General features: G+C 39.5%; 2 protein-coding genes across 8 annotated transcripts in view; both read left to right on the top strand.

Annotated features, from left to right (window-relative positions):
* LOC126506293 (UDP-glucuronosyltransferase 2B31-like) overlaps positions 1-21,906 on the top strand; it is a 56,390-nt gene extending 34,484 nt beyond the window's left edge. For 3 of the 7 annotated variants that reach the window (XM_050149715.1, XM_050149714.1, XM_050149716.1), the window contains exon 7: positions 21,605-21,906. In XM_050149715.1, coding sequence (XP_050005672.1) covers positions 21,605-21,884 — 280 coding nt within the window. In that variant the 3' untranslated portion in view covers positions 21,885-21,906. Of the gene's footprint in view, positions 1-687; positions 1,205-18,711; positions 18,800-19,572; positions 19,793-21,604 lie in introns of those variants that run through there. The other 4 variants (XM_050149711.1, XM_050149719.1, XM_050149717.1 and 1 more) reach the window with 3 other exon arrangements.
* On the top strand, positions 8,407-17,064 carry LOC126506227 (UDP-glucuronosyltransferase 2B31-like). The gene is made up of 3 exons (XM_050149610.1): positions 8,407-9,170; positions 11,138-11,286; positions 16,897-17,064. The coding sequence occupies exons 1-3, from the start codon at positions 8,447-8,449 to the stop codon at positions 17,062-17,064; spliced, it is 1,041 nt and encodes a 346-aa protein (XP_050005567.1). The 5' UTR covers positions 8,407-8,446.
* Positions 21,907-24,268: the final 2,362 nt, after the last annotated feature.

Raw genomic sequence — 24,268 nt, 5'->3', positions numbered from 1 at the left:
CCCCTCCCTCTCGAGAATGAAGAGCAGTCCAGATTCCCTGCCCTGCAGGAAGTCCAAGGTCCTCCCACTTCTATCCAGGACCAGGAAGGTGAGCATCCAAACAGGCTAGGCTCCCACAAAGCCAGTTCATGTATTAGGATCGAAACCTAGTGCCATTGTCCTTGGCTTCTCATCAGCCTTCATTGTCTGCCACGTTCAGAAAGTCCAGTTTCATCCCATGCTTATTCAGTCCCAGTCCCGCTGGCCTTGGTGAGCTCAATGGGCTACATCTTATGTCGTCTTGTGCAAAGTATGTTCCTTTTTGCCAGTTTACCCACTTTTCAATATTCCTGGTATTTTTATTGAGTTTTCAAAGACTTTCAAAGACACAATGCCTTCTCAAAAGCATCAATGCAATCATTTTCAGACTGTTTTGAGCCACCTACTTTGCAATGCCTGGGACAGCTTACTAACATTTACTCTGCTAGAAAGATTTCCTGCCCAAAATGGTTTCCTATTTCAGTTTTGCAAAGAATTTCACGGAAACTACCAACTTCCAGGCAAACCTTCAAATATGTCCCAGTCAAAACCATACTGTATCTAGTATTCCTCTGTGGCATTTACTGAGTCTCATGATGCTTTCCAGAAATTTTCTTAGGCTTGAAGAACTTAAGTAAACTAACTGGCTTTTGATGGTGATGTCTTTAGCTATAAGGAGAATGCCATGCGGCTATCAAGAATCCACCACGACCAGCCAGTGAAGCCCCTGGACAGAGCCGTCTTCTGGATTGAGTATGTCATGCGCCACAAGGGAGCCAAGCACCTTCGTGTGGCAGCGCATGACCTCACCTGGTACCAGTACCACTCTCTGGATGTGCTTGGATTCCTGCTTGCCTGTGTGCTGACTGTGATGTTCGTCATCACAAAGTGTTGCCTCTTTTGCTGCCAGAGATTTACTAAATCTGGAAAGAAGAAGAAAAGGGAGTAGCTGAAGTGGGGAGCACTGACACATGGACCTGCTCCAGTGCATCACAGCAGGGGAGGCGGTGGGGGTAGTGTCCTTCATTCTGTGACAAGACAGCTTCTCAGTCTTATTTGTCAATTCTAGGGATTTTTTTTTCTCCCAGAGAATTAACGATTTTTGCACTTAATTGTACTTCATGCCTCAAATTAAACTGAAATATAAACCCAGTAAAATTAAAATAGCCAACATGAGTACACTTAATTTTTGCACTTAATTGTACTTCATGCCTCAAATTAAACTGAAAAATAAACCCAGTAAAATTAAAATAGCCAACATGAGTACACAATATGAGTATAAAAATGAATTTTAGAAATTCATTTTTATAGTTTAAAAATTATGCCAAAAACACTATGGCGGAGGTGACAACTCCAAGGGTAAATTACTGATCTGTCAAGACTTTCTCCTTTAGCTTGGATCCCCAGAACCCATATCAAAGCTATAACCTGTAGGCCCAGTGTAAGCAAGCCAAATTTGAGTCTGAGACAGAATTGCAAACTTTCAGGCCAACTAGCCTTTTGCTCAGCAAAAGATACCCTGCCTCATGAAGTGTGGAAGGTGAAAAATAGCACTGGTGGTTGTACTCTGACATCCCATATGCTTGCCTTGATAGGTGTGCCCCCATCACAAATGGGCACACACATATAAAAATACACAATTATACACTTCATTCTCACATACTCCCCCAAAGAATGAAGGTGTCTCAGAGGCTGTTTGTGGATGCAAGATCACTAAGAAGACCACTATTGATATCAACATGGTTTTGCAAGTATTGAAGAAGTTTTCAATTTGCTTATTGCAGACTTTGTAGTAAAAATTTCTAGACAAATTGTTCAGGATTGGAGCTGTGTAAAAATCCTGGCCCCATATTCGTCTTTGGGATACCAGTATTGGTGCTGGTCTCACACTGGGCACAAAGCCTCTGAATAACCTTTTTTTAAAGATCTACCAAGACAGTACTTGGAGTGGAGAGATGGGCTCAGCAGTTAGGAACACTAACTCCTCTCCTACAGGTCCACCAGTAACACCAGTTCAGTGGAGTTTGTCACCCTCTTCTGGCTTCTGGTGGAAGTACATGCAGACTCAATATAAAGACACAAAATAAAAATAAATTTTGAAAAACTACTTGTTTTGTGAAATGAATTTTGTTTCCACTTATCCCATTAAATTAATAATAAAATTGCCTCATTGTCATAATTAATCTTTGGGAACAGATGTAAGATTCCAAGTTTAACTTTAGATATCACAAACAAAACTCAAAAAAGGTATGTTTTCACTGTTGCAGTGTGTAGAAGTGCGTGTGTATATGTCTATGTCCCTTTTAACAAATAATACAATTTACCTTTGTTCTTCATACTTATGCTGTGACTTCAATATTTCTATATAAGTTGTTTTGAAATAATGAATATGTGCTGGGAAGATTGCTCAGTGGTTAAGAATACTTGCTGCGCCAGACTTAGGAGTTAGATCTAATTTCCATCATGTGTGGAAACCTAGCATGTTTGTGTGAATGTCCATAAGTTCTGGGAAGGAGGCGGGGGGGGGGGGGGAGACCCTTAGATACCAGGACTTACTGGCCACCTAGTAACAAGTGACAACCTTCGGGTTCAGTGATATAGCCTGTCTTTAGTGAATAAAATAGGTGATGAATTAGTGAATGAGAGAGCAGGCAAGATACTGGGCGTCCTCTGTCTTCAGCATACACATGAATTAGTGCACACACGTGCACATACACACACCACTCACATGCCTGCTCACATCACATACACACAAACACGTGAGAAAGAGAGAGAGATCAACACCTCATCAACTATAGTTTTCAAAAACATGTGTGGTGGCCAATCTTAATTGCCAACCTGAGTGCATTTGGAATTAACTAAAGTCCAAGGTATAGGACACACCTGTGAGGGGGTTGTTTTTTTTTTTAATTGTTTTTGTTGAGCTATATAATTTTCTCTACTCTCTTCCTTCCCACTCCACTTTTACCCTCTCCCATGATTCCCACGCTCCCAATTTATTCAGAAGATCTTATCTCTTTCTACTTCCCGTGTATTCGATCCCTGTGTGTCTCTTTTAGAGTCTCATTTGTTCTCTAGGTTCTGGGGGTTTCTTTGCTTTATATCTAAAAGCCATTTATGAGTGATTACATATTATGTTTGTCTTTCTGAATATGGGTTACCTGACTCAATATGATGTTTTCTAGATCCATCCATTTGCCTGCTAATTTCAAGATGTCATTTTTTTTCGCCATGTAGTACTCCATTGTGAAAATACACCACATTTCTCTTAACCATTCTTTGGTCGGGGGGCATTTAGGTTGTTTCCAGTTTCTTTTATGACAAATAATCTGCTATGAACATAGTTGAGCACCTGTCTTTGTGGTATGATTGAACGTCCTTCGGGTATATACCCAACAGCTGGGTCGTGAGGTAGGTTGTTTCCTAATTTTCTGAGAAATCACCGTACTGATTTCCAAAAGAGCTGCACCAGTTTGCACTCCCACCCACAGGAGTGTTCCCTTTACCCCACAACCTCTCTATGATAAGCTGTTATTAGTGTTTTTGATCTTGGTCATTCTGAAAGATTTAAGATGGAATCTCACTGTTGTTTTGATTTGCATTTCTCTAATGGCTAGAGATGTTGAGTGTTTCCTTTAATTTTCTTCAGTCATGTTAGATCATCTCTTGAGAGTTCCCTGTTTAGGTCTGTACCCATTCTTTATTGGATTATTTGTTATTTTGGTGACCAGTTTCTTGAGTTCTTTGTATACTTTGGAGATCAACCCACTGTCTGATGTGGGTTTGATGATGCTCTTTTCCCATTCTATAGACTGCCATTTGTTTGTGTCTTTTGCTTTACCTAAGCTTCTCAGCTTCAGTAGGTCCTTTTATTAATTGCTGCTCTCAGTGTTTGTACTATAGGGTTATATTTAGGAAGTGATCTCCTGTGCCAATGCATTCAAATGTATTTCCTACTTTCTCTTCTATGAGGGTCAGTGTGGTTGGCTTTATGTTGAGGTCTCTGATCCATTTGGGCTTGAGTTTTCTGCTTGGCAGTAGATATAAACCTATTTTCATTCTTCTACATGTTGATATCCGGTTATGACAGCACCATTTGTTAAATATCTTTCTTTTTCCATTTTATATTTTTTGCTTCTTTGTCAAAAGTCAGATAGTCCTTCATGTGTGGATTGATATCTGGGGCTTCAATTTAGTTCCATTGGAAATCCTGTCTGTTTTTATGCCAATACCAGGTTGTTTATCTTTTAGCAGTTGTTGCTCCTTCCTCAACATTCAAAAAATTCAAAGAAAGCATAATAACATACAGTATCAAGATTCTCTGTGTATTTTTCATTTTTATGTGGCTTTATTTTAACCTCTATTTCTCTTATTTTTACTTTTAACTTTTGGCTTTTTGAGACAGGTTCTCTGTTTATCTTTGTCCTGGAATCCCCTCGGTAGGCCAGGCTGTCCTTGAACTCACAGAGATCCACCTGCCTCTGCCTCACAAGTGTTGGGATTAAAGGTGTGTGCTACCACACCTTGAACTCACAGAGATCTGTCTGCCTCCCAAGATTTGGGATTAAAGGCGTGTACCACCACACCCAACTACTCTCTTTCTTTCTTTTTTATTTTAAGGACTTTAACCTTTGGCCTGCATATACTTTTAACACAGTGTAAACCATTTAGAGATTTTTTGGGGAGAGTTGTTTGTTTTTGACTCTCTCTTTATTGTATATATTTCTCTATTTTTCTAACCACATGAGTCTTTAATTTGCTAAGCAATATGGAGAGGATTAATGCTGTGTCTTTGATGGCTAGATCCAGCCCATTTCTTAGCTTTCTGAGATTTCAGCATTATGGCTGAGGTACCAGCCAGAGCCATGTTTATTGCCACAACTCTAAGGTGTTTCAAGGTCCTTGCCAGCAAGCAAGCTGCAATAGTGTGTCCACAAACAACACTCAAATGTTCCCTCTGTAGCCAGACCTCCTGCCTCAAAGAGTCAGAGTTTGCACTTACAGGATAGCCCAGAAAACCAGCATTTTAAAACAGCACAGCTTTTTACCTGTTACAGCTGAAAGCCAAACAGCATGCAGTTGGAGTTTCACCAACACTATGTAAGTGTTTCTTGGCAGGACCTCTTATAAGGGCTCCAAGGCTTTGCAGCTAAAGCTGAGTGAGGAAGCCTCTCTTAAATGAGAGCACTTGCTTGCCTCTAGCAAGCATAGCAGACCTGAGAAATTGCTGCTACCAAGAAGCCATGCTTTACTTTATTCTTTTCTGCCCAGAATTACTTCCCAAGCTCTGTCAGGCTTTACATGGATGCAGTTGGCCATGTGGGTGCCATTTTGTAACACAAGGGCCTGCTTGTTGGGGTTTCTGTCCTGCCCATTTCCCATAGCCATTTAGCATCGAAAGAATCACACAGAAGTCTTCATTAGATATAAACTGATTGGCCCAATAGCTCAAGCTTCATATTAGCTCTTATAATGTATACCAGCCCATTATTGTAGTATATGTTAGCCACATGGCTGGGTACCTTTTTTTTGGCAGGGTAGGTCACATCTTGCTTCTTCCGTGGTCTGGGCAGGACTGTAGAAAGAGCTTCCTTCTTTCCAGAATACTCCTGTGTCATTGTCCCACCTCTACTGCCTGTCTGGTTTTCCTGCCTATACTTTCTGCCTGGCTATTGGACAATCAGCATTTATTTAAAATATAATTGACAGAATATAGACAATTGTCCTGCACCAATGATTCCTTTAGAAGATATATGCTGGTTTAGCTTAGCAGCACATACAATAAAATTTCTCTCTGTGCTTAGCTCCTTACAGTCAAAAGATCCAAAGAAAACACAATAATATGCATAATCCAGACTCTGTGTATTCTCTATCTTTACGTGGCTTATTTTTCTTTACTCCTTCTAATCTATGACTATCTGTACTTTGTCTCATTAAAGACTTTACCTTTTTTGAAGCATTAACTTTATTTTATGACTCTCTATACTCTTTTTCTTCTCTCTTCCAAGCCTATGTACATTTATCCTACACTGTGACCCATTTAGAGTTATTTTATGTCTGAATCTGTCTTATTGTGAATCTGTAATTCTTTACTGTCCAGGAGCACTTCTTAAAATGCTAAGCACTTCTTAAAAACAACTTTTTGCACCATTAGTAGGGGTAATATGGTACTACCTGTTTGCCTGCCCAGTGGAAAACTTAAGCTGCACTAATAGTATGACATATACAGTAGTTCCTGCTAGCTCTGCACAGTCCAGTGTAGCAGAGCTGCTTGAATCTCTGAGCTGTGAACACTGCCCCAGTTCCAGGTACACTGCCTGTTCAAGTTGCCATCAAGCAAGCCGCATGCAGCATACTGCTAACAAACACAACTCAAGTGCTCTGTAGCCTGACCTTTTGCCTGATATAGTCAGAGGTCGCACTGGCAGCCTGGCCCTGAAAGCCAGCATTTTAAAATGGCATGGCTTTTTTTCTGCTGCTGAGTCAGAAAAAAATCTCACCTAATAGAGTTGTGGCACTCCACCAGCAAACAGCAGAAAGCTGTGTTAAACTCTATATTCTCGTGTCCAGAATTTTTTAAGCTTTTTAGGTTTTATGTGGATATAGTCAACCACATTGGATCAAGGACCAGGCGGGTCAATGAGAACAGGAAAATTCTGGGAAGAAGGAAGTCCTGACCCAGCCTTGGAAGAAGCAAAATGTGACTGCCTCACCAAATAAGGTACCAAAAGCCACGTGGCTAACATAGACAAGAATAATGGGTTAATATAAGTTATAAGAGTTAATAAGAAGCCTGAGCTAATAGGTCAATCAGTTTATAACTAATGTAGACCTCTGTGTGACTTCTTTGGGACTTAACGACTGCAGGGACTGGACAAGACAGAAAACTCAGACAACAAATATCACCATAGAACCTTTGTCCAACAACAGATGGAAACAGAGGCAAAGACCCACATTAGAGCACTGGACTGAGCTTCCAAGATCCAGTTGAAGAGTGGAAGGAGTGAAAGTATGAACAATGAAGCCAAGACAATGAGGGGTTCATCCACTGAGACAGTTTGCCTGAGCTAATGGTAGCACACCAACACCAACTGGACTGAGAGGAATGAACATGGAAACAAACTAGCTCCTCTGAATATGGTCGACAGTTGGGGCAGACCGAGGGGCCACTGATAGTGACACTGGAATTTATCTCTACTGCATGTACTAGCTTCTTGGGATCCTGTTCTCGTTGGATGTATACCTTGCCCAACCTAGATGTAGTAGGGAGGGCCTTGGACTTTCCACAGGGTGGGGTGCATTGCCTTCTATTAGGATTGGAGGGGATGGAATGGGAGGGGGATGGAAGGGACTGGAAGGAGGAGAGGGAGTGGAAATTTGGATTGGTATTTTTTATTTAAAAAGTATTAAAATAAAAAGTTTAAAGAAAAAAATTTCTATTAGAAATCTATACCTGAAGGGAAATGGCCATTTTATATTTTATCGCAACTATTCCCTAATAAAATCCATTTTTAAATAATAAAAATGACTTTGGAAATATGAAAGCCAGTCACGAAACACCCATTTTATAACACAATTTATATGATATCCTCAAAATAATAAAATAATAACATAAGGAAGTAGATAAGCAGTTGGCAAAGTCTGAATCAAGTGGAAAGGTTAAAATATAGTACATACTTCTGGGATATTGTACTTCTCTAAACTTTATTACAGTGGTTGATTCATACGTCAGAGATTATGCTGTGAACCTCTGGACTATAGGTCTAAAACTGATGAGTTATGTGATACAAGATTAACACATCATATACATTCACATGGGGAAAAGTCACTGAACTATGAAGAAAGATAATTTGCCTCAGCAGTGTGGCTTTTATTTCAGGATTTATATCAACCTATGTTTTTTGACAAGTTCATTTTGACTTTCTTTCTCTGTCTATCTCTGTCTCTCCTTTCTTTTCCTCTATGTCTCTCTCTCTCTCTTTCTTTTCTTTCTTTTTTTTTTTTTTTTTTTTTTTTTGAAACTAGATTTCAGATTTCTTAGTGTAGCTCTGGATGTCCTGGAACTCCTTTGTAGACCAGGTTGACATTCAACTCAGAGATCTGCCTGCCTCTGCTTCCCTAGTGCTGGGATTAAAGGCGCGTGCCACCACTGTCAGCACAAGTTTATTTTCACTATTCTAAGAAAAATGTCTTAAAATCTCTAGCATATCAAAGACAAATTACTCATTCAGGGTCACTGAGAATCGGTAGTCACTTCACATGATCACATCTGCCTTCTGGTTTTTGCACTTGGTATCCAGAGACTATGGCTATCTCATTTCTATTTGCTTTGGCGGATACAAGTTATACTTTAACTAATACTACTCTTTTCTTTATCTGTAAGAATCGAGAAATCACCATTTGAAAGGCAACTCTGAACTTAGCCAAGATGTCTATGAAAATGACAGTAGTCCTGCTCCTGCTACAGCTGAGTGGCTTCTTTGGATCTGGAAGTAGTGGGAAGGTGCTGGTGTGGCCAGTGGAATTCAGCCATTGGCTCAACCTAAGGATAATCCTAGAAGAGCTTGTGAAGAAGGGCCATGAAGTGACTGTTCTGAGACCCTCAGTTTACTTTTCTTATGAAGTGGACAACACATCTGCTATTGAATTTGAAACATATCCTGCATCATTTTCCATGACTGATGCACAAGAATTTTTCAAAGAAGCCTTCAATAAACACATTTATGAGTTGCCAAAGCAATCATTTTGGGGATATTTTTTGATGTTGAAAGAACTGTTTTTGTTCGAGTCAGAATATTTTGAGCATTTCTGCAAAGATGCAGTTTTAAACAAGGAACTTATGACAAAACTACGTAATTCAAGCTTTGATGTCATAGTAGCAGATCCATTCTTACCCTGTGGTGAACTGCTGGCTGAGATTTTTAAGTTACCTCTGGTGTACAGTCTCCGATTCTTTCCTGGCTTCAAGTACGAAAAGTACAGTGGAGGACTACCACTACCTCCTTCCTATGTGCCTGTTGCTTTTTCAGAATTGAGTGATCGAATGACATTCATGGAGAGGGTACAAAATCTGATCTATGTGCTTTCTTTTGACTTTTGGCTACAAATGTTTAACGAGAAGAGGTGGAATCAGTTTTACAGTGAAGTATTGGGTAAGTGCCATGGTCATCTGGGATTGCTGTATTCAAAATTTTCTGTGTCATTGAAAGTAAACTTGAAACAACAGGATAGACAGTCATCAGTAAAAATGTAAAAAAAACTGTGAAATTATCTGCCTAATTCAAAACTGTATAAAAGCCTATGTCCCAGTGGTAAATTAGAAAGCCTTGTCTATGACTCGCCAAGACACTTTCGAATGGTACATACTCACCAAGCAATGCTTTGTGGGCTTTCTAAGCAAGTACATAGGCATTTACTATTTTATCTCATCTTTTTAGAACAGTTTTACCTGAGTGAAATGTATCCTTAGCATCATCACCATCATTAGTATCACTATTATCTATTTGTGCACGGGCTGGGGGATTGTGTGTCTAGGCACACAAGTGGAATTTGAGGGCGCCTTGGAGTCTATTCTCTTTACATGCTCATACATATCCTCAGGATGGAAGCATGCTTACCACCTTGCATAGCAAATGCTTTAACCCATTGGACCATCTGGCTGACCCCTAAAATAATTATTTTAAACTCATTCAATGTCCTCTCGAGTAACAGACATATAGATTGAAGATTAACAGACATTTCTACCATGGTTACCTATACAGCATGGAGAACTTATCACTTCTAAAAATAATTAGTTATTTTATTTAAAATTTGAAATCTTTCTGACTTTACATAATGAGTTTTTTCACATTTGTGACACACCCATCTCTGTCTCAGACACAGCAAGTTTATGAATGAAAGATTATAGAGAATCCAAATTCAGTCACCAGGTGTCTAAAATTCTTCTCTTTTAAACCTTTAATGGTGCCAGCAACTGGCTCACCAGGTAAAGGCACATCCTTCCAAAAATCTGAAGATCTTAAACCCAACCATGGGGCATAAGAAATGAAAGGACAAAATGACTTCCTACAAATGTCCTCTGGCCTGTGAGCTCTACACACATAAACAGTGCGTGCACATGCACATAAACACACACACACACAAGTGCAATTAAGTAAATACCTTTTTTTTTCTCGATACAAGAATGTCAACTTTATTGTGCTCAGAGGCAGCTTATAGGGCTCTGGCCACGCCCCAGCTCTCAGGACCTTTCAGTTGCGGGCCCACCAGAAACCCCTCTCATGCCATCAGGGTCTCGTGCTCAGAGCAGCTGCAGGCACAGGTAAACACTAAAATGTTCAAGTATGAGCATGAACATTGTTAGTTATAGAGTTTTAAATGTTTTCTTTTTTAAAGAAAAAATAGTAGGGAATAAATGTCTCATTCCATAATCTATGACTTACCTTTGCTTATTATTTACAAACATAGGTATACATGCATTCAGTCATAATTTAAGAGTAGTACCAAGATAAGGGACACAGGGGTAATCAAACTTCTCTTGGAAGTCAACCAGGACAATCCAGTGAAACTCTGTCTCAAAATGAAATTCTGAAACAGAATCCCCACAGACGTTTACACTATGGGCATGGCAGCACACATCTGTAATCCCAGCAGTTGAGACGTGAAGGAAGAGGATCTGGAGTTCAAGGTCAACTTTGGCTACACAGTGACACTGGGATCACCCTGTGCTCCATCAGAATATGCGTGTTGAAGCAAAACAAAACAGCACAAAATTCTCAATTTCCTTAGAGAACTACACTTCAAGGTTCCAGCAGCTAAAATAGGGTAAACCAGTTCTAAGGGGGCATTTCCCTGAGTATTACAAATGGTATTCATAGACAATGACATTAATTATATTGAAATGGCATATCTAGATATCTGGTAATCATGAATTTCCAAGATTGTCACACACACACACACACACACACATGCGCACACATGTGCACACACACACACACACACACACACACTTGCAAGCAACTCTGGCTACATTATCAAAAGTATTTTCAGAAGACTACATGGCATGTCCATCTCCACCTGACAATTTTGTTCTACCTTTACTTTTCTGATTCCTCTTCAGGACGACCCACGACCCTCTCTGAGATGATGGGGAAGGCAGATATATGGCTTATTCGAACCTACTGGGATTTAGAATTTCCTCACCCTGTCTTACCAAACTTTGATTTTGTTGGAGGACTCCACTGCAGACCTGCGAAACCTCTGCCAAAGGTAAAATAAATTCCTGTTTTCTTTCTTCTCTTTCCCTTGCATATTTAGCAAAAGTGACTATCTTTTATTCCTTCAGAACGTTTGTGGCAAACTCAGAGTGTCACAGAAATTTAGATAAAGAAACTGGCCAGTAGAAACACCTGTACTAGTCCATCACAAGAGTCTGGACTTCCTTTCTGAAGCCCTGTGGGACATCTAAGGACAGGGACAGAGTACTGCTCAACACAGAGATGACCTCAGTGATTCACGCAGAACATATAGATAAGTGACAGGGCCACCCCACAGGCAAGTGCTGAGTACACAGAGACACAAAGTGTGCACAGACTCACCCAGAAACACCAACAATTCTACCTCTGAAGACAGACAGCAAGCAGGCAACAATGTTACAATGAGGAAAGGCCACCTTGCCTGGCAGTAAAAGTAAAGATGAGAGAGAGCACACAGTTTGGCCTAGTGAAGAAAACTCAGTATCTCTCTGGTCACATAAATCGTCCCTTCATTAGTGACTATAAATGAAATATATAAGTTCACACATTTGTTTAGGAATACTGTTTTAACTAGGTAAAGATGTGTGAGATGTGTTTGTAGTGTAGAATATTGTTTTAACTGTGCAAAGGTCTGTTACTTTTGTTTGTGCTGATTTGTTTAATTATGTAAAGATGTGCTGTGTTTGTTTGACCTTCCCTGCCTGTGGCACCTGATTGGTCTAATCAGGAGGAGAAAGCTAGGCTTTAAGAGAAGAATGAGAGAAGGGGGAATTAATAAGGGACACCTACGGGGCCAAAAGCCAGGCAGCTATAGGCCAGCCAGACACAGCAACAGGAAGAAAACAAGAAAAGGTGAAAAATCTCCAAGGCAAAGGTAGATAGCAAGAAACAGGTTAAGTAAAAGTTGCTAGCCAGAAACTTGGTTAAGCTAGGCTGAGCATTCAAAACTAATAAGGTTCTGTATCATGATTTGGGAGCTTGTTGGTGACCCCCAAAGAAAAAAATCTTGTACAGAGATTCTAGCTTCACATTGAGGAAATGGCAATGTCATCCAGAGATGAAGGAGGGAGGCAGAGTGAGAACCTAAAAAGTGTCTCAGTAGTGGAGAGCTGGCCACAGCAGAAAGGAAAGAAGGAAGCAGAGGAGGGAGTGCAGTTTACTCCTGATAACTAGGAATAATTTGTACAATAAATTGTATTGAAATAATAGAAAATAGTTTTGAATTTTAATAATTTTCAACAATTTTGATCCTTTAGGATGGGAATCATTCCTCCGAAGCACGTGCTTGCTCTCATTAGATACTAAAAGTTTTCTGTGCATTTGAAAGAATAGATTGACAAAAAGCGTAAAGTATATAAAACACAGGCCCCGTAGGTGGTTGGGGCTTAAAGGCCCTTGCAACAAAGCCTATATAAATCTATGTTAGGTCCTGAGACACAAATGACAAAAGGAGAGAGGTAAGTCTCAAAAAAATGTCTTCAGATCTCATATACGCAATAAATAAATGTAATAAATTAATTAAATTATATTAATGAAAATCATTAAAATACACATTTTAAACATTTTGTAAAACCGAATGGTGGTGACACATGCCTTTAATATCAGCACTTGGGAGGCAGACGCAGGTGGATCTCTGTGAATTTGAGTCCGGCCTGGTCTACAGATCAAGTTCCAAGACAGCTGAAGCTACACAGAGAATCCCTGTCTCAAAAAANAAAAAAAAAAAAAAAAAAAACAAACAACAACAAAATATAACATGGTTGTCTAGGAAGTCACTCGATAGACCAGGCTGACCTCAAACTCTTAGACACCCATCTGTCTCTACTTGCCAAGTGCTGGGATTAAAGGTGTGTGCCACCATGCCTGACATCATATTAATATGTATAAAATATTTCTGAAATAAACATCAGAGAATGTAGTAAGTAGTTTAAATGTAACCAGCTCCCGTAAGCTCATAGGAAGTGTCACTACTGGGAGGTATCACTTTGTTGGAGCAGATGTAACCTTACTGGAGGAAGGTGTCACTGTGAAGGCAGCCTGTGAGGTCTCATATACGTCCAAGCCATGCCCAAGATCTCAGTTCATTTCCTATTGCCAGTGGATAAAGATATAGAATTCTCAGCTCCTTCTCTACCACCATGCCTGCCTGCATGCTGCCATGCTTCCCACCATGATGATAATGGACTAAACCTCTGTTGCTAGGAGAGAGGACCCTTTGTTTGTCCCAGCTGCCCAGCTAGCTTATACCCGAAATAATCACACAGAAACTGTATTAAAACATTGCTTGGCAATTAGGTCTAGCTTCCTATTAGGTAACTCTCACATCTTGATATAACCCATTTCTATTAATCTGTGTTTACCATGAGGCTGTAACTTACCAGGAAAGATTTAGCATGTCTGACCTGGCATCTCCATGGCAGTTCTCTCTCTCTTTCTCTCTCTCTCTCTCTCTCTCTCTCTCTCTCTCTCTCTCTCTCTCTCTCTCTCTCTCTCCTTTCTTCTTCCCAGCATTCAGTTCTGTCTTCTCCACCTACCTAAGTTCTGCCCTATCAGGCCTATCAAGCAGTTTCTTTATTGATTAACCAATAAAAGCAACACACAAACAGAAGGGCCCCCTACATCAAACCTCTAAACTTTAAGCCAGCCAATTAAATGTTTTTTTTTATAAGAGTAACCATGGTCATGGTGTCTCTTCACAGCATTAGAATCCTTAGCTAAGACAAAGAACAATTAAAAGGAGATATATTCTGGTTAGAAATGGTAAATTGTGTCCATTGTTGTATTAAAAGAAAAGTGAAAACAGTACCTTGAAAGCAAGTTCCAAAAATGAGCATGTACTTGTGGCAAGATATCTAGGACAATTTTGGCTACACATTGGATTTTGTTATAGTAAAGCTCACTGAAGAAGGTACAATTGTTCTTGTATGGAATCTGTAAGGCAAGAGCTAGGGGATCACATGCTAGAATGACATTCAGACAATTCTTGACAAATATCCCATATGAAAAGCAGGGGAAAGAGTCAGTTCCTTCCCAGGGTTAAGGGAGGGAGCAACTAAGACCTCAAACCAAGAAGGTCCTTTTTCATCAAAAAACCTACAACTATAATAAGATTCTGCCCATCCATTAAAACTGAGATATCTAGGAAAATTGTCTTCTTTATCCCCCTGCATTCTAATTAAAGCTTAAAAAGAGGGTAAGGTCATTAAAATACAAGACCTATCCTCACTAGCATCAGTAGATGATTCAGTTCACCTTCTCTGAGGAGTGGTTGGGGGCGGGGCAGGTAAGTGAAGGGAATAAGAGGAGGGAAGGAAGTGGGAACTGGTAACGGTATGTAAAATAAAAAAGAATAGCTTGTTTTCTTTATAAAAAAAAAAGAAATTTTAAAAAGAAAGGAAAAAAACCTCATGTTGCACATTTATAAATCTTTTCTTTGATGATCCAAGAATAAATAAATAAAAAGGAGTTTCAGTTCAATAACTATCAGCCAATCAGTCCTAAGTGAAAAACATGGTTTCACAGATGTTCATGAATAAATGGTCCAAAGTGAGAACTTCAGGACACCAAAGAAGAACCTGTCCCTCTTTGTAGTACAGTACCCTAACTATTATGGAAAGAAAATTACTTGAGATATTTAGGATCAGAGGTTTCAAAGGAAGGACTATGCAGGAAGTAAAAAATACATGTAGGATAATCATGACAGCATTGTGGTAACATTAACTCAATAAGATTCTGTTAGAGCAGTGGTTTTCAACCTTCCTAATGCTGAACCCCTTTAATACAGTTTCTCCTGTTGCGATGAGCCCTAACCATAAAATCATTTCTGTTGCTACTTCTTAAATATAATTTAGCTTCTGTTTATAAACCATAATATTAAAAGTTTTGGAGATAGACGTTTGCCAAAGGGGTTACAACCCACAGGACAAGAACTACTGAATTAAAGTAAAGCTTCTTAAATCTGAGTGTGCATAAAATCCCACAATGAGCTGAGGAGCTATTGGTGTTTCTAGCTGCTGGGAGAGGGAGTGTCAGCTCTCTTTAATGATGTGATGCATGGTAGATTGTCCATATACGAGGGCAGGCCCCACCCCCAAGGCTTGATTGGCACCAGAAACTAGACTCAATGGGGAAAGATGAGAGAAAAAAGAAAATTTCTCAAAGTTTATAGGAAAAGAATGGAATGGTAAAGGGAAGAACTGTTGGAAAGAGAAAGGTTTTTGTTAAAATACATTGAATGAAATTCTCTAATAATAAATATTGCTAAAAATCTTACTATGCAAAAAAACAATAAATGAACACAAAATTCAGAGATATGAACCAAGAGCCAAGTCCTGGACTAAATTGTTGTCAGGGTTTCCATCCTCCCCAGTTCCCGCAATCATTATGTCCCAAAGAAATCACACAGAGGTCTACATTAGTTATAAACTGATTGGCCCATTAGCTCAGGATTCTTACTAACTCTTAGAATTCATATTAGCCCATTCTTCTTCTTTTTTTTTTTTTTTTCAAAACAGGGTTTCTCTGTGGTTTTGGAGCCTGTCCTGGAACTAGCTCTTGTAGACCAGGCTGGTCTCGAACTCACAGAGATCTGCCTGCCTCTGCCTCCCGAGTGCTGGGATTAACCGGCACACTTCCTCCAACAAGGACACAGATTCTCCAACAAGACCATACCTCCTAATAGTACCACTCACTATGGGTCTGTAAGGAGCCTTTTTATTCCAAACCACTATAGTCTGGCCAAAAAAAAAAAAAATCAGAGGTGCACAATTGCTTTCTCTGCTTCTTAAAGGAAACAGACAAGAATAAGCACTTTCTTGCCAACAAATACATACTTATACATACTATATATACATATATAGTTGCACATTTATACACAGTAAAAGAGAGTGATATCAAAGAGAAAATATCTTTTCTTTCCAAAAAAACTATCTAATCTCTATTAAAATACAACCAATACTAAAAGAAAATGAAGTTTTCAAAGAATTAGAAATAGATTTTGTGCACCACTCCTGAGTATTCATGTAAGAGAAGTGATTGCTGTGTCTCAAGAAGATAGCAGTGAAGGGTAATTATATATGAAGCAGCAACCTAGGAACCAACTAATAGATTTTAGTTAACAATAACAGTCTATCCATACAAAAACATATATATATAGCTAAGCCTTAAAATATAGGGGATAAGGACACATGATAATAGCCTATAAGAACCATAATGCTATCACAAAAAAAGTAAAATAATATGAAAATACCATAGGGATCATTATTGTAACTAGACTAGTCAAAATTATGAGAACATAAACATAAGTTACAGTAAATTAGAAAAAGGGAAAAAAGAACATTGGATTTAATTATTACAAATTTGTTTTTTAATATTATAGTGAAAAAGGGTGACTGTGTTCTAAGGCTGTTTGAGCATGTACATATGTGTAATACAGAACTGTAACCTTATAAATGGCTACAGCTCTACATCTTATATGTGGATGCGAATAGTTTTAAAGCACCCAGTAGTCTAATAATGTCTAATGTTGCTCAGTTTCTTCCTTTAGATGTTGGTGTCAGTTTTGATGCAGGTTGTTTGGTGTTGCTGTTTTTTTTTAAATGATGGATTGATATTTCATCAACAGGAAATAGAAGACTTTGTCCAGTCTTCTGGAGAACATGGTGTTGTGGTATTTTCCCTGGGGTCCATGGTGAGTAACCTAACAGAAGAAAGGACCAACATTATTGCAGCAGGCCTCGCGCAGATTCCACAGAAGGTGAGATACAGTGCCTCAGAGATTCATTCTCACTAAGATGGTCATATCCTGTTCATGTGTGATTGCAGAAATCTCCTACGGGAAACTAAAGGTGTTGTGCTAGCTATACCTCATGTCTGAAGTCACCTGTGACACAGAAATAGGGGACAAATGCTAATAGTTTGTCTTGTAAGATATATTTTGGGGTAAATTCTCTCATGGTTCAGCCACAATGAGTTCATACATTCCAGGGTAGGGGTATATGGCTTAGAAATGTTAGATAGGAGGAGCAGAGATACAAAGGAAATACAGAGATACAGGATAGTACTGGGAGGACAATTCAGTGAATACTGAATTTGCCAAAATTTACTTTTTATAAGCTTTATAACCTAATACAAAAAAGGGAAGAAGGCAATAGATTACTTTAACATGACACAAACTTACACATGAATGAAAATAATTCCTTCTTTTTAAAATGGGATTTCTGCTATTCTAGATTTACTTTTATTTTATCATATATGTATGTGTATATATATATATATATATATATATTGATCAGTGATTCTCAACCTTCCTAGTGCTTTAATACAGTTACTTATGTGGTGGTGACCCCCAGCCAAACAATTGCTTTTGCTACTACTCCATAACTGTAATTTTGCTAATGTTATGAATTATAAGTAAATATGTAATATTCCTGATGGTCTTAGGCAACCTCTGTGAAAGGGTCATTCGATCCCCAAAGGGTTCAAAAACCCAAGGGTTGAGAACCATTGGTTTAGATGATTGTTTTTTTCCTAAAAACAGAGAGAAAGAAAGTATGGATTTGAATAGAAGGGGAGATAACAATCAGGGGAGGGTTTAGAGAAGAAGAAACCATAAACAGAAAATATTATATGAAGAAAACTTCTTTAAATAAACAAAATATAAAATATATGTTTAAAAACTGGAATGGGTATTAAATCATCCTTTGTAATCTCGGCCAAATATGATCAACCACTTTTTTTATTTAGATAATGTTTTTTATGTGTTTTAAAAACCAACTGCATTTTCCATCATCCACATTTCAAAATGGGCCTAGTCATGGTACTGCTTGCTCTGCTATTCAAAAAAAAAAAAAAAGAAGTATGTAGGACAGGATTTACCAACCTCAATTCCAACTGGGGTCTTAGTCTATGAATTCTGAAACAAGGGGTAACTTGGGAACTTGCTCTTGAAGTGACCATATGCCACAACACAAGGGTCTAATCTAGTAAAATACTGATGATAGAAGTGATTATATGTGAACTAAATCAAATACCAAGGGCAAGTACTTATAGTGAAATTGGAAAATAAAAGTTATAAATATATGCTGAAAAAAAAAACAAAACCTGGTATATATTTGTAACTTTGAAGGAATTTTTGTTAAACTGGAATTACATTCACACTGTTCTTAACTCCTTCTGCTTAACATTACTGGGCCTAACTTTACCTAAGTTGCTGTTGATTAAACGTTAAGGTGCCAGGCTGAAACTCAGAGACTAACTGCAGGACAGTGAGGAAAACTTGCATCCTTGCTGTAGTTGTTCTTCACTGTTCACATCATCCATCCTCACTGCCTGGCCCTTAGGGACTGGCGTTTATCACCATTGATTCTTAATATCTCCAGAAATCTAGCAGGAGGAACTTGACATTTGACCAAATAAGAAGCTAGCTTCATCTTAACAGGTTCTTTGGCGATTTGAAGGCAAGAAGCCAGACACCTTGGGCTCCAACACTCGGCTGTACAAATGGATCCCCCAGAATGACCTTCTCGGTAAGTATCAGGAGACACCTGAGACATAGGAATGGCTGCTCAGGAGAGGGGAGTCAACACTAATGCATTTATGACAACTGTGATCTAGTCCTGGAGAAAACAGATGAAGGACTAATGTGAATATGCTGGACAGACAGTACCATTCGAGATAGGAGGATCCATTTTTACCTCACTGTAATTACTTTTCAGGTACATTTAAATCACTTTTCCCCTCCATTTCTTATTTCTATCAACTTACATCTCCCTGTTCCCCTTACTGTAGGGCAATTTCATATCAGTGGGAATGGTATTCTTTCATTAATGGCTCTTCATTTACTCTGCTCCCCTGAAGACCCCACAACATGAAATGGTCCTACACATGGTGAAGTATTGACTACCCTCCGTCTGATTCCATCAAAATGAACACCCAACGCCTACTGTGTGGAGCCAACCTGTCCAGAGCAGTGGCTTCTCTGTTACTTTAGAACATTCTCTCCTGAACCACTGACTGTGCTTGCACATGCTGTTTGCTCCACTTGGTTGGAGCTCTGCCGTTTTCGTCCATTACACAAAATCTTTCTATTTTTCACACTCTGCCTCCACTCTGTGCTTTCACTGAATTGCTGTGGAGTTGCTGTGCTCCTTGTGCTAAGACATGAAAGGAATTCAGTACAGTCCCATGGTCATGATAATGTTGTGTAGAGAATTTTTGCCTTTTCTGTGCCTTTTTCCCTGACTCACTTTTTTTTCTAGAGTTATAATTAATACTTGCCCTTAATTTCTCTCCTTGCTAGGTCATCCTAAAACCAGAGCCTTTATTACTCATGGTGGCACCAATGGCATCTATGAGGCGATCTACCATGGGATCCCTGTGGTGGGCATTCCGTTGTTTGGAGACCAGTTTGACAATATTGTTCACATGAAGGCCAAAGGAGCAGGGGTTCGACTGGACTTTCTCACAATGTCCAGCACAGATTTGCTCCGTGCAGTGAAGACAGTCACTAATGACCCTTCGTGAGTATACTGATTTTTTAATTCGTAGTGTTTAAGATAAATTTCCTAAACAATAACTGTTGATTTCATCTAATATTTATTCTAATTTTGAAGAAAAACTATTATCCACTGTTGAATGAACTTTTATTGTAAACCAAGACTCAAGCTATCCCCTAGACTTACTGTACAAGAACTTAGTTTACAAGAATTTGGCACTGGGACCCTTTTTCTCTTGCTAAATGAAAAGACACAAATGCCTCAAAGATGATCAAATCAACAAACAGCATATTAAGTCTGAAAGACAGAAAATGTATCAATTCAATGTCTATAGTTTTCAAAACTCCTATTGTTAAACAATCCACATTTATTCAAGAGTAGCTAATTATACATGCATACATACATAGATAAAATATATAAAGCATAATCAGGATACTCACATTTCCATCTCCTTAAACCTTTAGTATCTCATTTGTTCAATGTTCCCCTTCCACTTCTTATTAAACTTGTATATTGTAGCTCACGGTCGCTGCCTCTGCTATAGTGCACTATCCTGCTATCCAGTGGTAGGACATACCTGTGAGCTGACCTCTCTCTCGCCCCATTCCCTCCCTCACTTCCCAGACTCCAGTTACCACTGCTCTACTCTCTACTTCTATGAAGTCAGCTCTAGTATTTTCCACACAGTGGTCAGAATGTGCAATGTTTTCTCTTAGGATCTGGTTTACGTGACTTAATAAAACATCCTCCAATTGCATCTTGTAACTGTAAATGTCTTCTTTGTAATGGCTAAATAATATATATCTTTGTTATTATGTAATATAAAACATATTCAGTATTTTTATATCACTTTTTAAGCCATCATCCCACAATGGGCACCTCAGTCAATTCACTTAGCTATTATGGCTAGTGCAGCAATAACCATGGACATGCAGGTATCTATTTGATAGATTATTTACTATTTCTTTAAATAGACTCCTAGTAGTCAGAAAGTTAAAACCTGGGTATTTCTCTTTTCAGTATATTTAGAAAATCTGTGGATTTTTTTTCATAGTGTCCATACCATATTACACCCTAACCAATCTCAGTAAGATTTCCACTTTCTGACATGAACATGTGGATGACTGGGAAACGGTTCTTGACACCAGTCCTAGCCGCATGAGTTCAATCTCTGGAATTCATGTAGTGGAGGAAGTGAACTGACTCCTACGAGTAGTCCTCACACGTGTACATGAGTGTACATGTAGGCACACACATACCACATAGAAATGTGCTTTTAAAAAGAACCAGACTTTTCTCTCCATGCCTGGCAAGCAATATTTGGATATTGTGTTTGTGTTGAATTCAGGCTGTTGGGTATTACAGGGAAGCTATCAGTGAGCTATATCCTCAATATTTATATCATCTTTTGAAAAACACGTATTTTTCTCATCATTGATCAGTTTTTAATAAGTGATAATAAGGATTTTTTTTGGTGAGAGTTTAAAGAATTCCATGGCATAATCTGTCCTCAAAAGCATCTGTTCATTCTGCTTTCAACTATAATAACACTTCGAGTGGTTGAAATGGCTTAATAACATTTAATGTCCTGAAAAGATTTAGTTCTCAAAATTAGGTTCCATTTCATTTTTGAAAAGTACTTCTCAGAGAATACCAATTTGCAGGCTAACTTTCAAACATGCCCTACCCCAAGCCATACCTCTCCTTCTGCTCTTGTATGACAATATTCAATCTCATTATGCTTTCTCGAATCTTTCACGGGCCTAATGCTCTTCAGTAAATTAACCAACATTCAATGTTGATGTTTTTGTGCTTCTGCTTCACATCTGTCTTTAGCTATAAGGAGAACGCCATGCGGCTATCAAGAATCCACCACGACCAGCCAGTGAAGCCCCTGGACAGAGCCGTCTTCTGGATTGAGTATGTCATGCGCCACAAGGGAGCCAAGCACCTTCGTGTGGCAGCTCATGACCTCACCTGGTACCAGTACCACTCTCTGGATGTGCTTGGATTCCTGCTTGCCTGTGTGCTGACTGTGATGTTCGTCATCACAAAGTGTTGCCTCTTTTGCTGCCAGAGATTTACTAAATCTGGAAAGAAGCAGAAAAGGGAGTAGCTGAAGTGAGGAGGACTGGCACATGGACCTGCTCCAGTGCATCACAGCAAGGGAGGCGGTGGGGGTAGGGTCCTTCATCCTGTGACAAGGCCACTTCTGAAGTGGTGGCTTAGATTAATGTAGACAAATTGTGTAGGTATTTGCACAACTTTAATGAAAACAAGACTCACGAAACCAAGGTTCCAGCGAAGTACAAGAAGCAGGAAGGGAAGCGCGGCTTCTGCACGCCCAATTTATCAGTAAACATTCGCCCGAGGCGAGCCCGCCCCCAATGGGCGGGCTTATCCCTACACACTTCTCTCTCTTTGACTCATCAAATCACAACATTATTTACAAAGTTTTAAGGATTGACCATATGCTAGAAATATTTTTGGTCACAGTGCAAGAAACTAGGAAAAAGTAACTATCAAACTATATTAGTGCCTCTTAAACAATACTTCTGCAATGCTAAAGAGATAAGCATGTCTCCATGCTTATGAGCACTTTTTATTCTTGTAGAATATCTGAGTTTTACCTCCAACACCCACAGGCTGCTAACAATCATCAGTAACTCCAAAGCATCTGATGCCCTCTTCTGACTCCCTCAGGCACTGCATGCACACATACATGCCGGAAAACACACTTATGCACATAAAATAAAAATAAATCTTTAAAAAATGGCCATAAGTTACATGTTATCCTCCATTATTTTCCAGGCTTAATTCCAGATCATAATGATGGCCAGAAGGTCCTTCAAAAATCCACACATAGTGTCTATATTGTTTTGACAATACTCAGCAATTGTTAGCTACACAGTTGCAGAACTGTGTAGTTTTGTGGGGTGTTTGTTTTATTTTGTCTTACTTTTCCCAAACAAGATGTCCAAAAACTTACACTTTGTGGTGGTTTGAATGAAATAGCCCCAATTTGCTCCTAGGGACTGGTATTATTTGAAAGGTTTAGAATTTGTGTCTTTGTTAGAGTCGGTATGGATTTGTTGCAGGAAATGTCATTGGGGGTGAGCTTTGAGATTTCAGAAACTCAAGCCAGGTCTGGTGGCGCACTTGCTCTTCCTCCTGCCTAACAATCCAGATGTAGAACTCTCCGCTCCTTCTCCAGCACCGCATCTGCCTAAGCACCACCGTGCTTCCCACCAGGACTATAATGGGATAACCCTTCCCCCCAAAACTGTAAGCCAGCCCGTTACGTGCTTTCCTTTACGTGAGTTGGTGTGGTCATGGTGTCTCTTCACAGCAAGGCGACACTGGCGAAGACACCCTTCCACTTGGTTTTATAGAGCGGAGGTGCTGCTTTGCTTACATTGCATTCTAGCCTTGGCACTTCTTTTCTAAGGGACCTGAAGTTGTGTTTACCTCTTTCCGCCCGAAGTCTTCTCACCTTTAAATGCATTTACAACGGGAAATAGTTTCCACACCTGCTTCCAGCTACAACAGTAAACTATGTGGGGCTTATACTTATCTGAGAGGCCTGAATTGTTACGCGTGGCGGTGGTGATATCCAGGCTCAAGCTGCTGCTTATGGCCATGTCTGGGTCCGTGATCCTTCCATAGCTGGGGTCTGTGTTGTTTGTCCACTGCTTGTGTTACCACAGGGACTCACGAGAACCATGTGTGAGCCACGCTGAAGAATGAGGGCCATGCTGAGCCACACTCTTCCTCACTGAGAGCTAACTGGTCCCTTTCTTCACCATGGGCGTGACAAAACCATTCACCTATGGGGGCTGGTCCTAGTGGTCTGGTCAGAACAACCCAGCTACCACCCAGAAACACATCCAGGGCTTTATGTGAGCACTGACCAACATCTAACCCATGTATGATCTGGTGTACGTGAAGGGACTGGTCCTACAGGATCTCCATAACTCAATGCAACTGCAGAATACCCTGTTAAACTTAACCCTTATGTGCCATGCGGAAGGAAAGAGACAACACTTTTGGGCTCCAAAGGTTTTAATAAATCACCACATAAGCAGGTCACTGATTCATCGGGGCTACAGGACAAGAACTCGGAGCCCTGTTTCTCCTGATAGCCCCAAGCAGGGACAGATGTGGTATTGAAAAGCATAAAATTCACAAACATTTGTTGACAAATTACGGTTACAATTTTCACAAACAGGATTTAGAGATTAGGGGCTTCCTTGTTGTGTTCCATCATTGTCAACCGATATACAATGAAAGTCTTTCAGTCCAACCAATCAGATTCATTTGTTCCGTCTGTGGTTTAGGAACCGCCATAATATTTCTAAAGAACTAAAGATGCATAATGACTGTTTTGTGGTTGGGGGAGGCTGGTCAGTCTTTGGGGAGTTCTCAGCTCCCCTAGGGCTTGGGAACATGAACCTTATTTAAATCAAAATGGCAGTACTTAGGCCTAGGTGCTTTTGCTTT

The sequence above is a fragment of the Alexandromys fortis genome, unplaced genomic scaffold (assembly GCF_014885135.2).
Source record: "Alexandromys fortis isolate MF-2015 unplaced genomic scaffold, M_Fortis_MF-2015_v1.1 scaffold_0, whole genome shotgun sequence".
In the NCBI taxonomy this organism is placed as follows: Eukaryota; Metazoa; Chordata; class Mammalia; order Rodentia; family Cricetidae; genus Alexandromys; species Alexandromys fortis.
This window is presented reverse-complemented; position numbering and strand designations above follow the sequence as displayed.

Coding starts and splice junctions, on each gene's coding strand:
- LOC126506227 (XM_050149610.1), top strand. CDS start 8,447: ATGTCTATGAAAATGACAGTAGTCCTGCTCCTGCTACAGCTGAGTGGC. Junction 9,171..11,137: donor GTTTTACAGTGAAGTATTGG/GTAAGTGCCATG, acceptor ATTCCTCTTCAG/GACGACCCACGACCCTCTCT. Junction 11,287..16,896: donor CTGCGAAACCTCTGCCAAAG/GTAAAATAAATT, acceptor TTTCATCAACAG/GAAATAGAAGACTTTGTCCA.